The sequence below is a fragment of the Engraulis encrasicolus genome, chromosome 23 (assembly GCF_034702125.1).
Source record: "Engraulis encrasicolus isolate BLACKSEA-1 chromosome 23, IST_EnEncr_1.0, whole genome shotgun sequence".
NCBI lineage: Eukaryota > Metazoa > Chordata > Actinopteri > Clupeiformes > Engraulidae > Engraulis > Engraulis encrasicolus.
Genome location: NC_085879.1, coordinates 43,958,017 through 43,973,256, shown reverse-complemented (window position 1 = coordinate 43,973,256; position 15,240 = coordinate 43,958,017). Strand labels below are relative to the sequence as shown.

Genomic DNA, 15,240 nt, shown 5'->3' with positions numbered 1-15,240 from the left:
CCACCATTCTACACATTGCACCTTTAATTACATTTTGATTGATTCAGTTATCAACTCTTTGCATGACAAATAATTAATCCCCTCCATGAAATTATATATATTTTTTAATAAAATAAAGTGAAAAAAGACTGACCATACAAAGCAGTGAAGCAGTTTTAAATCAGGGTAGAATGTCTGTTGGTTTATCAGGCATTCATTTTATTTCTTCGCACCTCATCAGATGTTCTGATTTTAACATTGGGAAGGTGCACACATCCAAAAATATTGTACTTATGCAAAAAAAAAGGCAAAAAAAAAAAAAACAGTGGAAGTCTGCCAACTTGATTCTCAACTTGCCAACTTCAAGGAAATGATTTCAGTTGGTCAGCGAAAAGAAGCTCTGAATTCAATTTGCCATGGGCCAGAACCACACTGAATGAGGAGGATTGTTTTGCACACGCCAGGTTAAGGTTAGCGAAACAGGCTGATTCAAGTTTTACACTGAGGAGTCCACACACTTGTAATCGTCTGTAGATAATCTGAAGAACACATCAGCCGTCAAAACATGTTCTGCCATGGAATAAAATCCCCCCCCCCCAAAAAAAAAAAGAACAGACAAAACACAAAACAAAACAGGACTTCAAGTGTGCAGAGTCCCCACTCTAAAACTCCACAACAGCGCTAAGCACGGGCCGTGTCTCTGTAGCTCTCCATGGGACATAATGATGTTTCCTACAGTACACCTGTCAGGTGACTGAAGGTTAAAACAACATTGCTTCAAATAGACTACAAGTCAAGCAATATCATGATCACAGGGATATAGGCAGGGTTAAATCTGATGGAGATACTATATTGATTAAAATCAATGATTTGATTAGATTTTTTTCGAGTCATTAAAGGAAAACTTCTGAGCATGTACTGTGTGCAGACAAATTGGCCAGCAGCATAATGTGTTCTGATTTAGTTATAAAGTGTTCTGGTTTTGCAGCAGTCCATGGAGACAGGCCCTTGTGGTGTTTTTAGAATCCGAATTTTGGTTGTGTTATTAGATTTAAAACCCTCTTTTTAAAACCCTCGGGTTTTTTTTTTAGAATCAGAGCCATGGTGGTGTTCTTAGATTTAGAACCCTCATGGTGTTTAAGAATCAGAACCTTGGTGATCTTAGATTCAGAATTCTGGTGGTATTCTAAGCCTCAGAATCCTGGTGGTGTCCTAAGTTTCAGAAACTTGCTGGTGTTCTACATTCCAGAATCCTGGTGGTGTTCTTCTATTCCGAAACCGGTGGTGTTCTTCGATTCGGAAGCCTGGTGGTGTTCCATCCTGCTTTGTCAAATAGAGGAAGTGTCTCCCTCACGTTTCCAGAAGCATGTAAGGCCACATGCCTTGCACAATGTCACTTAAGTGTGTGTGTGTGTGTGTGTGTGTGTGTGTGTGTGTGTGTGTGTGTGTGTGTGTGTGTGTGCGTGCGCGTGTGTGTGTGTGTGTGTGTGTGTGTGTGTGTGTGTGTGTGTGTGTGTGTGTGTGTGTGTGTGTGTGTGTGTAAAACAACAGCTAACAATTGATCCAGCCCCGAGTTGGCCTGGGTCCATTTGATGTCCAATTGCTGTGTCTTTGTGTTGTGCGTGCCATCATGTATGCATGAACGTGCGTGTACAGTGTGTAGTGTGTGTGCCAGCATGTGTGTGTCATGTCACTGTGCGGCCTCTCTGTTGAACCAGTCCAGGACGTGTCGCTTGTTCTGTGCCATCCACTTGATGTTGGCTGTGGTCTTCTCTATGGCCTGGTCCAGGGCCAGCTTGCCAGAGCCCAGCTCAGGGTGGTCTCTCTTGAAGTCCATCAACTACAGTAACACACACATACACGCATACGCATACGCACACACACACACATACGCATGCACACACACACACACACACACACACACACACACACACACACACACACACACACACACACACACACACAATTAAGTGTTTTTTTCTTCTCTTTCTCTGTTAAAATCACTGACAAATAACAGTAACCCAGTTCCAGTTGTCCAGATGCTTTCTTAAAATCAGATTTTCTTTATTTGAATGAAAATTAGCCTTTCGCAAAACCCCTCCCACAAACGGGCGCCAACCAATCCGAGCTCAGCAACGGTAACTAAGGAGTGTAGAACTTGTCAGAGGTCCGTCAAAAACCTGCGATTTTAGGGAGACATAAAACGTGTGCCTATGGCACCGTCACGGTCCGACACCATCTGAAGATTGATTAGGACCTCGTTTTTTCACTTTCCCGAAGCAAAAACCTCAAGCGGACTGATAACAGGCATGGATTAAGCCATGTAGATGCTATTAGCTCCAGGTGATCATATTTAAAAGTATCAGGCTAACTGTGCAATCGTCTTGTTTGCTTCCCCCTTCCCCCTTGCATTTAGCTGGCAGAAAACGTACCCTAAACAAATAATCAATGCATCGCTCAGACTTAAGGACAATATTATATGATATTATAGTATTGGATTCACGGCATTATGATTCAAATTTTATTGGGAAACTACTAGTTGCGTTGTTTAAATATGCGCCACAGCCCACGGAGCAGCCCCCACCCTCTCTCCTTCCCGGTTTGTGTCTGTGTATATGCGTCGAGTGTGACAGCCAAAAAAAGTAACACTGAAATGGGGCTGCGCTTGTTCCAACCTTGTTATGAAGATATTAACTGTCAACTAAAACCATTAAAGTGAACAGAAGAGAGACGCCCAGTACGACTGCCCAAGAGCTGCGCAGTGTGCCCAAAGCCCGTCAAAGGTCTTGGCGGACGGCTGCAATGTCCCAGTTTACACCAAGCACTATCAAAATGTCCTGGTTACAGACATTACATCGCCATCATCAAGTTGTTGTATTTCACAGTTGAATATGGCTTCTAGTAATCAGCGTGTGTAGGCCTATACAAGAAGTGTAGGCTACACACATTTCCTATGAAACGTAGCCAAAACGTGTGCCTGGTTCTAAGTTTTTGACGGACGTAGCAACAATAACTAGGGGGCGTGGCTTTTGCGAAAGGTGAATTGTATTTACAGTCAATGGCTTTTTTAGTGTTTTGAAAAAGAGCTCTTCATTGGTAGCAATAGACCCTGCACTAGTTTGACTAGTTGGTAACACTTAACAATAACTAACCAAAAAAAGCATTATAAACACTATAAATAGTGAACTAATTATCAACAAAATGTTTACAAATGTTTATAAATGGGCAAGACATTTGTAAATGCTTTGTTAAATGTTAATTGTTATTCAATGTTAATAAAGTGTTTATAAAGCTTTTTTTGGTAGTTATTGTAAAGTGTTGCCGACTAGTTTCACATGGCGTGCTACAACTGTGCAATCTGCATTACCTGTTGAAGCTCAAAGGGTGTAGAGAAGCGTCTAGTCATAGCGGTGATGAGAGAGGAGAAGGCAAAGGACCCACCTCCATACCTGTGGAGCAGTCAGATCATTAGTGTGTGTGTATGTGTGTGTGTGTGTGTGTGTGTGTGTGTGTGTGTGTGTGTGTGTGTGTGTGTGTGTGTGTGTGTGTGTGTGTGTGTGTGTGTGTCTGTGCGTGTGTGTGTGTGTGTGTGTGTGTGTGTGTGTGTGTGTGTGTGCGCGTGTTTGTACGTGCACGTGTGTGTGTGTGTGTGTGTGTGTGTGTGCGCATGTGTGTATGCGTGTTTGTACGTGCACGTGTGTGTGTGTGTGTGTGTGTGTGTGTGTGTGTGTGTGTGTGTGTGTGTGTGTGTGTGTGTTTGTACGTGCACGTGTGTGTGTGTGTGTGTGTTGTGTTGCATCAACACAGATGTTAATGTGTAGTGAAAGTGTTACTGACTGTATTGTATAACAGTCTGGGTGGTGGTCACAGAGGACCTGTGTGTGTGTGTGTGTGTGTGTGTGTGTGTGTGTGTGTGTGTGTGTGTGTGTGTGTGTGTGTGTGTGTGTGTGTGTGTGTGTGTGTGTGTGTGTGTGTGCGCGTGTGTGTGCATGCGTGTGCGTCCATCCATCTGTGTGTGTGCGTCCGTCCATCTGTGTGTGTGTGCGTGTCTGCGTGTGTGTGCGTGTGTGTGTGTGCAGTGAGCGCTGTTGTATAACAGAGTTCAACTCAGGTATGTGCATTGTGCAGAGGTAGCAGTATATCTGCACTGGCTCATGCCAGACAGCATTAGGCCCTTGTAGAATGTGTTAATGTGTAATACTGCCTGCATGGTAGTGTTTAACCTTTAACTTTAAAATGTAGTTCATTCTTATTTTCTGAACATGACCACAATCACTGCCGGTATACATGGTTAATGCCATGCCATGGTTAGTGTCATATCTATTAATAATATTAGTTTTTTTTTTTGTAGAGATGCACCGGATCCTGATTTTTAGGATCCTGACGGATACCGGATCCACTGCTTAAGATCCTGCCGGATCCGGAACCAGATACCGGATCCTATGAAAGGGTTGAAACACATAGCCTACTCGCAACCGTGGGCCCTTTTTATTACATTGGCTCAAACTACTTTTTAGACTCATTGGCTTACTGCCACACTGCCTGCACCGTCGGCTTCCAAAGTTCTTTCACTCCATGCAGCAATTGGAATTGTGAAAGACTGACTGAAAAACCTAGGCTAGAGATGCACCAGATCCTGATTTTTAGGATCCTGCCGGATACCAGATCCACTGCTTAAGATCCTGCCGGATCCGGATCCTGTGAAAAACCCTATTATCCTGCTGGATCCGGAACCGGATCTTGGATCCTGTGCATCTCTATTTTTTGCAGCTAAGTGAATGTCTATGTACAGTATATAGTATTATTGCAGATCTGTGTAAATGAGCGACACCTTAAATTTGAGTATATGAGTTATGTATGTTTTTATTTCATTTCATTTCATTTCAATTTCAATTTCTCCTGGGATCATGCAAGTATCTTTGCTCTGCTCTACTATTTCCACTGAGTGCTTACCCTGCGAGTAGAATAATGTCGACAATCTGCAAAAGTGGAGAAATCGTCTAGATCATATACTGTAGAGCAGGGTTTCCCAAACTGGGGTGCGTGCGGGGTGCGCGAGCTGAATAGAGCAATGGCGGATATGGTAGTTTTTATCCAGTATTAATGAACATTAAGTAGTTTTTAATTGTATGGTGCATTGTATGCTGGAAGGGTCCATCTGAAGTGTAGTTTAATTCCAAGGCTATTGGAAAAGAGGATTCCCCAAAAACGATTGTGCTTAATATGCAGTGAATGAGTAGTGAATCCATACTTGCGCGTCCATCAGCACAACAAATTATTCACTCAGGGGGTGCGTGAACCACATTGAAATGTACAAGAAAAAAGTTTGGGAACCCCTGCAGTAGATCGTGTAGTAAATTGTATAGATAGCCTTGCAGTGAGGATGTTTTACTCCTGGGCGGTGGTAGCTCAGGTTGCTCCTGGTGGCAGGGTGGTACCCTGCGTGACAGCCACGGCCACCGGTGTGTGAATGTGAGTGTGAATGGGTGAATTTGAGGCATACAATGTAAAGCGCTTTGAGTGCTCGAAAGCGCTATATAAATGCAGTCCATTTACCATTCAGTCCATTTACTTTATCAGAGTGATGATGTTCATTTTATCAGAATGATGTTAATAATAATAATAATAATAATAATAATAATAATAATAATAATAATAATAATAATAGCTTTTAGATGACTTAATTATCTACATTCTCTGTAAATACTCTTTGGTATGTCCACAGTGTGTGCCTGCCCACCCTACTCACTCTTTGAAGAGCACGTCCCACTTGGCTCTGAAGAAGTCCCATGCGAAGGACTGGCCCACTACGTTATTGGCAATGTAGCCAATGGTGGAGGTGACGTCCTGCTTGCGGATCTTACTGGGGTCCAGGGCCCAAGCCAGGTACCTAAAGAGCCGTAACCAGACATTTTCAATTACCAAGCTCAAATACTATGCTGTAATGCATACTGTACATTTAGAATGCTCCAAACACTTCAGTCAAACTCTTTGTTTTCCTCAATCACTGCCTTGAGGATAAATGGAGGTGGTGTATACAGACTTAATTTATCATTGTTGATCATATCAATTTTCATCATAGATAATTTTTACTTTACTGAAAAAAATACAGAGGACAGGATCTCCCTTTAGGCAGACCTAAGGACTGTTCTATTCATTGTAGGAGTATTATTAGACACACCCATTTAGGCAGACCGGAACCTGGTCACGTTAGGTGCCCATAGCAACCTATTACATTGGCATATCTCTATATACTTAAAGAATCTCTGGAGACACACATTCCATGACATTATATCACATCTTACTGGGTTCCGGTTACCAAGCCAGGCGCCTAAAGAGACACACATTACCAGGACCAGATGAAGATTCGGCCCGGGAGGCAAATTCCGCAACATATTTACATAGACAGTGTCGTAATTAAGAGGCTAGGAATTAAGGGTACCATGTCTATCAACTGCACTCAAGACGACAGATGAGCTTGTCAATATTGCATCTGGTCACAATTCTGCAATTTCTCGCTTTCGTCCAAAACACCTAACAAGAGCCCACTGCAAATTTGATCCAACCAGCGAAGAGTTAGCTGATCGTAAGAAAGGTACACAGGTCTAAAGGGACACTGTGCAGGAAATGGACAAAAAAGGTACTGCAACTATGCTGTCCATTGAAACTGGGCTGCCTATTGCCAAATTTGATCTTTACATGAAAGTTTACTAAGTAATAAACACATATTTCCTAGTATGGTCCAAGTAGAGTCATTTTTGCAGCTAAAAATGGCTATTTTTGGAAATTCAAAATGGCGGACCATGGAGAAGATCCCCCTTTTCATGTATGAAAAGTGATTTTTTTTCAGTCATAATGAATACTTAGAATTTGATGGTGGTGGTAAGTATTCATGAAAAAGATAACATTAGTGAATGGGCAGCATGAATTCTGGAAATAAACAACTAAAAATCTCACACAGTGTCCCTTTAACGGTTACTCAGAAAAGTACCAATGTTGTAAGGAATCCCGGTTTCTTTTTTTTTACTTTTACTTTTGACATCTGTGGCTAGTTATGATTATGACCTGTTGAGTAGCCAGGGTACTTTAGTGCAGGCGAGAGCAGAGCGTAGTCGAGCGGCCTCGGAAGCCACCGTAGCGTTCCGGAACATCTCCCAGCCAAAGTTCCACTCCGCCTCACCGCCCGCTGCTATGGCCTTACAGTACACCGCCGACTTCAGGTTGGGGTCGATCCTGAAGGATAAAAAGGCACAGGGGGTTGGAATGTGTGTGTGTGTGTGTCTGTGTGCGTGTGCGTGTGTGTGTGTGTGTGTGTGTGTTTGTGTGTGTGTGTGTGTGTGTGTGTGTGTGTGTGTGTGTGTGTGTGTGTGTGTAGAACATTGTGGAAGATAAGGTGGTAGAGGACCACCAAAATGTGTGTGTGTGTGTGTGTGTGTGTGTGTGTGTGTGTGTGTGTGTGTGTGTGTGTGTGTGTGTGTGTGTGTGTGTGTGTGTGTGTGTGTGTGTGTGTGTGTGTGTGTGTGTGTGTGTGTGTGTGTGTGTGTGTGTGTGTGTGTGTGTACTGTATTTCCAGAACAGCATGGACCTCAGGTTGCAGTCTATCCTGGACCCAAACTCGCATTACATTACTTAAACATTACTGTTACATGTTACATTTCACATACATGTAAAAAAAAACAATTTCCAATAAGAAACTAGGGGGAGACAAAGCTATTATCTGTGAGAGGCTGGTGAGATATACACTGTGTACAGGCCCGTAGCCAGGGGGGGTTCGAGGGGTTCGTTCGAATCCCCCTCCCATTCCCCACCCTCACTCGAACCCCCCAACTACGTTCCAATCCACTTTGACTGGAAGGCCATTTCAAATAACTGTCAGATAGCAGTAACTGAGCCAACACTGGGCCGACACTATGTGGGGAGATAGCTCATTTGAAGCAATTCATGTCCATTTATGTTAAGAGTGGGGAGCAACAGACAAACAATTAAGGACAGCAACAACAGACTTGCGACAAACTTATAATGAATAAAGTATGTCTAAATTAAAATATTTTTTAGTGTGCTCGTGTATTTGGGAAACATTGGAGCCAGGAGCCAAATAAAGTCCACTTTCGGGGGGGAAAGATCCCTCACACCACAATGCTGACTATGGGCTTGCTGTATTACATTACATTACATTAGTATTTAGCAGACACCTTTGTTCAAAGCGACTTACAAGGAGCAATTTAAACAAGAACAGGGTAAGGCACAGTGTACAGTTGCAACACTGATAGCATTGTCATTCAAAGAGTAAAGAAGAGGACAATGCATTCAAAAGTAGCAAAAAAAAGTAAACAAAAGACCTCAAGGTGCAGTGTACAGTTGCAACACTGACAACATTGTCAAACACAAGGTAATAGAAGCAACATTAAATAATAGGAAGGTAACAAGGCAAATTGGATAATAAGCAAGACATCTAGGCGCAGTGTACAGTTGCAACACTGGCAACAATGTCCAACACAGTGATAAAGAAAAAATAAGTAAAGGATTTAAAAGGATGTTAAAAGCAAATTAGGTACATAAGCGGTGGCTATTACACATTTTTTTTGGTAACACTTTATAATAATGTTCCTTAGTAAAGAATCAGTAAATAATTAACTAATGATGAAAAAACAACATTAGCAAATGTTTTTATTATTAACTAAATTTTATTCATGCTTTATAAAATATCTGCAAATATTATATNCAAGATTTTACATACCTTATAACGGAGTATTTTATTCATTTACGAGCAACTTGTAAATGTTTGATAAATATAAAATATTAACATAGCATTTCCTAGTCATTTACTAGCATTTGTTTACATTTCCTAGTCATTTACAAACGTTTGTTAATGTTTTGTTCATCAATAGTTAATTATTTATTAAGTCTTTATAATGCTTTTTTGCATCCATTATTCTAAAGTGTTACCATTTCTTCTTATATTACCAAATATGCTTGGTACTGTATGGTCTCCATACCTGTTGTTGTGGGGCTCCCTCATCCACTGTCGGAACCATTCTAGAACCTGCTCGTTAGCGCCCGGAACTCCCGTGGTGCAGGCCATAGAATAAGCAATGCTCCTGGTGTAGCTGTACACACACACACACACACCCACACACGCACGCACGCACACGCACGCACACGCACACGCACACGCACACACATATACACACTGTTATGCCTAGACATGACCGCTTGGTCAGGCTGTGTACTTGTTTCTTGTGTCTCAGACATACAGGTGGAGCTGTGGGCTGCCAAGAACAGGATGCCATCACAGGCTAATGGGTTGGGCTATAAAATGAGCCATTTCTTTTTACTTGCCTCCTCTCTCACTCACTCCTCACAGATTCACTCATCTGGCAGGACTTTTTGTAAATAAACCTTTTTAGTTAAAATGAACAAATCAGTGTGTGGTCTACCTTTATTTCATTGGCACTTACAAGCCAATGGTCATGACACACACACACACACACACACACACACATGTGGAGAAATTTTTAGTTTCATCTGAGTTTTCTTAACCTTCTACTATTCTTATATTATATTCTCATTTTATTCTCATGACTTGGCTGGGGAAGTCCCCATATAGTGACATATTCTTGTGTGTAAGCTTTTCTGTAATGGGTCACTGGACACTCAACATTATTGGAAACATGTGCATCTACTTGATGTGGCTGCTGAACAACACATATGAAATGGCATATGCTGGACAACAAGACAATGGACAGTGGACATCCGGCCATGCGGGACCCCACATGCACAGAGGAAGCTGACGACATGGACTGTGGGGGAGGGCAATGGTTAAATAGTGGTGCCTTTGTATCAACTTCAGAACTTGCTGGGTGGAATACTTCCTGTCTCCACGCAGTAATTTCTCCGGCCGTTAACAATAAAATCTGCAGTGCTTACCACCTGAGTTGTTTGTCTGCCGATATAAATTTTTTACTACAAAACACACACACACACACACACACACACACTCACACTCACACTCACATGCACACGCACACACACACACACACACACTGTACCATCACAAACTCACCTCTTTAAAATGACACTTAAGTATACAGTCCTTTGTACAGCACTGAGTGTGTGTACTGGATGAGAGTGTGAGTGGAGTGGGGTTATGGTAAGGATAATTACTTACACAGAAGTATGTGTCTGTGGTCTGTCTGTTTTATAATATTCGTAAAGAGGTCCAACCAGTTTCTTCAGATAGGCCTGTAAGACAAACCCAAAAACGTTTTTTTTTTTTAAACATTTTTTACATTTTAAATGTATTCCAACAAATACAACATCCAACTTTTTTGGTGCTAAATATAGCACTGTTCCTCACAGCTTGTGTGGCGTGACCCATGATGCCAGGGATGCCAACGTGACCATATCGAGGTGATGCCGCCATCACGGACACCATCAAAACGCGTTGTCTTTCGAGTTTTCAGCTTTAACTCCCTCCACTCTCGCTGCGAGAACTTTGCAGCTGGGGAAATAGCGCCTTCACCTCTCGCATGGTAAATCACAGATGGGCGAGATGAACAATCTGATTGGTCGAGCCTTCATTTTCTTCAACACTCACTTAGAGCAAGGGATGCAAACACATCTGCAAAATACTCACAGCGAGAGTGCAAGAATGGAGGGTATTAAAGCAGAAAACTTGACAGAAAACAGGTTTTAATGATTAATTAATTAATTAAAACACACACACACACACACACACACACACACACACACACACACACACACACAAGGAGTAAACTGTGTTGTTCACCAGCATGGGTCCGTAGACCTCGGTTCGGTCGAACATGTAGAAGAAGTAGTAGAAGCTGGAGGCTGCGGCCTGCCAGGGGATGTACTCTCTCTCCTCCACCAGGTAGCGGGTGGTCTGGAAAGCTACAGTGACGTTCAGCATGCGGGAACTGCAACACAACACACAGGTGTGAACAGGTGAGTGAGTATAGCAGAGCACAGGTGTGTGTAGGATAGCATAGCACAGGTGTGTACTATATAAACACAGGTGATCCTACTAGCTAGGGCAGGTGTCACCAACGTGGTGCCCGCGGGCGCCAGGTAGCCCTCCAGGAGCGTCTGAGGTGCCCACCAGGGATGTTAATAAACAGTGACGACTACCAGATTTTAGTAACAGTTAATGCTTTTCTCAATTGAAATATGAGATTATTTATTCTTTATAACCTATAAGCAAATTATCATTCAATAATAGTGTGATTTGATAATGATGCCAAGACATCAGTAGAGGATTTTGAACAAAAGTAGGCCTCGGGTTGCCCTCAGTATCGCTTGGTAGCCCTTGGTAGCCCTCGGGTAGCCATTGGTAGCCCTCGGGTAGCCATTGGTAGCCCTCGGGTAGCCATTGATAGCCCTCAGACCCAGAAAGGTTGGGGACCCCCGAGCTAGGGGATGTATACTCTCTCCTGCACCAGGTATCAGGTGGTCTGGAAAGCTACCATGATTAGGGCACTACCATAGAACATACAGGTGAGTGAGTATAGCAGAGCACAGGTGTGTATAAACACAGGTGATCCTTCCAGAGGATATACTACATGGGAAATACAGGTGTGTATAGCATAGCACAGGTGATCCCGCTAGGGGATCTACTCTCTCCGACACACAGGTGAGGACAGGTGATTGAGTATGACAGAGCACAGGTGTATCTGCCAGGAGATAGTATACTATAAAGGACACACAGGTGAGAATAGGGCAGGATAACACATGTAATACTGCCAGGGGATCTACTCTCTCTCCTGCACCAGGTACCTGATAATGTTCAGGTGGGCACAGGTTGAGAACATGTTTGGGAAAATGCACATTCGAACACAGGACTCAGGTGTGCATATACTGTGAAGATGGAATGTCGTATGAGGGCACAGGTGGGCAGAATGGATGACTCACCTGGCTAACGTGAAGGCGTCATCTATTATCTGGCCTCTGTTGAGGATGGGGATTAGCTGCAAAAGCAATACAGTATTCAGTCAGCACCTTGATTGGCAATGTTGGGAAACATTATTTTGCCATGCTAATGATTTGGAAATGAGAGAGTTATGGGGGTGTTAGGTGGGTAAAGGAGAGAAAAGAAGAGAGGGTAGAAAAAGAGAAGGAATGGCAGGAGAGAGGTGAGGAAGGATGTGGAGGGTGGAAAGAAAGAGTTATGTATGACAGTGTAGTGGTAACAGTAGGGCAGGTATTGTCCATATTGTTTTTTTTATCCAATGTGTATTTGTTTTGTAGCTCCCTGCCCAGGGACCACAGATGTAAATGAACTCTGTAGCTAATTTGTAGTAGAACTGTCTTGTACATGGCATAATTTAATCAACTAAACTAAACTTAGAAGGATAACAGGAGGAAGGAAGATAGGAGACAAGCAGACAATATGAAAAAGCAGACAACATGGCCTACTTGCCAATGGCAATGCAGTACGCATGTTAGGGCTGCACGATTATGGGAAAAAAATCACTATCACGATTATTTGGGTCAAAATTATAATCACGATTATTAATCACGATGATTGATTTTTGCTGATTTTTTCATAAATTGTAACAAAATGAAATATAACCAAGAATTAATTATATACGGGATGAACAAAATAAAATGGATTGTAATAATTATGTAAGAGGCAATAGCATGAAACAGGTGAACAGATTTCTGGCTAGAAAAACTAGCCTGTCAGTATGTTCTGGCTTCAAGGAGGCTATCGAAGGTAGGTCACTATTGCCACGATTAAATTCCGATTGAAATCACGATTTCGATATCACGATTATATCACAATTTTCGATTATTTTCGATTAATTGTGCAGCCCTAATGCATCTTGCCAATGTATTTTATTTCATATATTGCTTCATAATCCTACCACAAAGGGTAGGAGCTGTCCAGTTGTTTATCTGATTGATGCTCTGCTCACTTAACTACCCAATAATCAGGGCTAGCAGGATGTGTTTAGTTCAGTGAGGACTTTCAGTGAGTGCGTAGATTATTTTTCCAGCTGGTGATCATGTTTAGATTATTTATTTATCAATAGTTATAATGCAGGCGTAGCTGTGACCCAATGGGTATGGAGGCGGTCCTAAGATCAGAGTGTTACTCTGCCTACAACTCCATCCATAGCTGAAGTGCCCTTGAGCAAGTCACCTATCCCCACATTGCTCCAGGGACTGTAACCAATACCCTGTACCAAGTCACCTATCGCCACATTGCTCCAGGGACTGTAACCAATACCCTGTACCAAGTCACCTATCGCCACATTGCTCCAGGGACTGTAACCAATACCCTGTACCAAGTCACCTATCGCCACATTGCTCCAGGGACTGTAACCAATACCCTGTACCAAGTCACCTATCGCCACATTGCTCCAGGGACTGTAACTAGTGTTGCACCGATACCATTTTTTGGCCCCGATACTGATACCATACCGATACCGATACCGATACCTAGCTGTGTAGTATCGGCCGATACCGATACTGATACCATACCGATACCGATACCACCCGATTTGAAATGTATATATATAAAGGGCTGTAGTGCATACTACTTGGATGTAAAATCATTGCATGGCTTTGTCAGGCTGCTGCCTACCTTTGTGAAACAGGAAACAGACTAATACAAAGTGAATCCAGCAAAACATTTTATACGTTTTAAATACCTCTATGAAATAACTAATTCCAAGGCTGTTTAAGAGTCATACAAGCACCTGTACATGGTATCGGTGCCCTATTTGCTGGTACTCGCCGATACCGATACCACCATTTTAGTACCGATCCACCGATACTGGTATCGGTATCGGTATTGGTGCAACACTAACTGTAACCACTACCTTGTAAATAATCACAAGTCGCTTTGGATAAAAGCATCAGCTAAGTGTAACGCAATGTACTGTAAAGCAATAGCAATAGCAATAGCAATGTTAGGAGATTTGTCTACCTGATGGTTACTGATGAGCTGAGAAGAGAGGCGTTCCCAATTCTGCAGGTCGTAGTTAACCCTGTAGTAGCCAGAGACATCCCTATTGGCCAACACCCAGTCAACTGTGTTTGCTCTCATTGGCTCAAACACAGCTGGAGGAGGAGGAGGAGGGGGGGGGTAATATTGTGTTACTCAATCATGAAGTAATGGTTCTTTCTCAACATTATGTTTCTGAAACACACACACACACACACACACACACACACACACACACACACACACAAACTTCCCTAACCTGCTTGATATGAAAAAAGAAAAATGTGATATGTAGGCATATACACAGAGATGCCAAAAGAACCCTAGAACGGGCCAGTACTGATCTAAAGAGGTAAAGAACTATACACCTGTCTTCTCTGTCAGCTAATTCTGTTTCTGATAGCTTACCTGTCTTCTCAGTGAGCCAATACTGTTCCTTTTCAATGCCGTTCTTCATCCACTTGATTGGCACAATCCACTGGTAGCTATGGCAACATGGACAACATGTTTAGTGAGAGTTGCACAATTATAGTGCTGCCCCTGTCACAATAACATTTATTGTATGTACTGAAGCTACGTACTTTGGCAATGCTAAGCTATGAGATATATTTGCTGAAAACATAGCAAATGTGTTTATGTGTGTATGGCTGTGACAGACGCCTACTTGTAAACAGACGGCCTTTCCACCACTGCATCGGGATCCAATAGGAAATGCTGCTGGCTGATACTTCCTGTTGTGGTATCTATGGTAACCAACGGGAAGCCCATCTGTAGTATCCAGCGGTTCATGATTTCATGGATGGAGTCCGGTAGAGTTAGCCCTGAGCTCCTCCTAGCCTAGCAACATTACACATGGTTAGCCCTTTGTTTCTTTTAACTTGATGACAACCATCATGTGTTTTGGGTGTTAAGAAATATCAAAGGTATGACATTTTAAAGCAACACTGAGTTATCATTCCGTTTATTTGGCTTACATGTGTGAAGTGGAAGTTTCAGTCAAGAGCTACAATGTTGTGATTGGTCTGCTAGATCCCATGGGGAAACCACGATTAGGGCCGGGGACATGCTTGCTGGCTGCAGGATATGTGTGAGGCGCGCATGCACTTTTCATGCATGAGCCTGTTGCCATGTGAATTTCATGTCACTTTTGCATGTGTAGAGCATGAGACACAATGTACGCAGACACGCGCCTACAATGCAATTTTGTATATTGAACTGCAGGGGTGATCTATCGAACTTCCATGTTGAGGTCCCCGGTAGAGTCAAAAAATGATGATTAAAACATGAAAGAG

At 42.6% G+C, this 15,240-nt stretch overlaps 1 protein-coding gene across 1 annotated transcript in view; it reads right to left on the bottom strand.

Moving 5' to 3' along the window:
* Positions 1 to 1,630: 1,630 nt before the first annotated feature.
* Positions 1,631 to 15,240, bottom strand: part of LOC134440587 (aminopeptidase N-like) — a 31,454-nt gene continuing 17,844 nt past the window's right edge. Inside the window, exons 10-20 of the mRNA XM_063190706.1 lie at positions 14,613 to 14,785; positions 14,357 to 14,433; positions 13,931 to 14,064; positions 11,908 to 11,963; positions 10,769 to 10,916; positions 10,148 to 10,221; positions 8,976 to 9,086; positions 7,045 to 7,212; positions 5,729 to 5,869; positions 3,347 to 3,428; positions 1,631 to 1,819 (exon numbers count right to left, since the gene is read on the bottom strand). Coding sequence (XP_063046776.1) covers positions 1,670 to 1,819; positions 3,347 to 3,428; positions 5,729 to 5,869; positions 7,045 to 7,212; positions 8,976 to 9,086; positions 10,148 to 10,221; positions 10,769 to 10,916; positions 11,908 to 11,963; positions 13,931 to 14,064; positions 14,357 to 14,433; positions 14,613 to 14,785 — 1,314 coding nt within the window. The 3' untranslated portion in view covers positions 1,631 to 1,669. The remainder of the gene's footprint in view (positions 1,820 to 3,346; positions 3,429 to 5,728; positions 5,870 to 7,044; positions 7,213 to 8,975; positions 9,087 to 10,147; positions 10,222 to 10,768; positions 10,917 to 11,907; positions 11,964 to 13,930; positions 14,065 to 14,356; positions 14,434 to 14,612; positions 14,786 to 15,240) is intronic.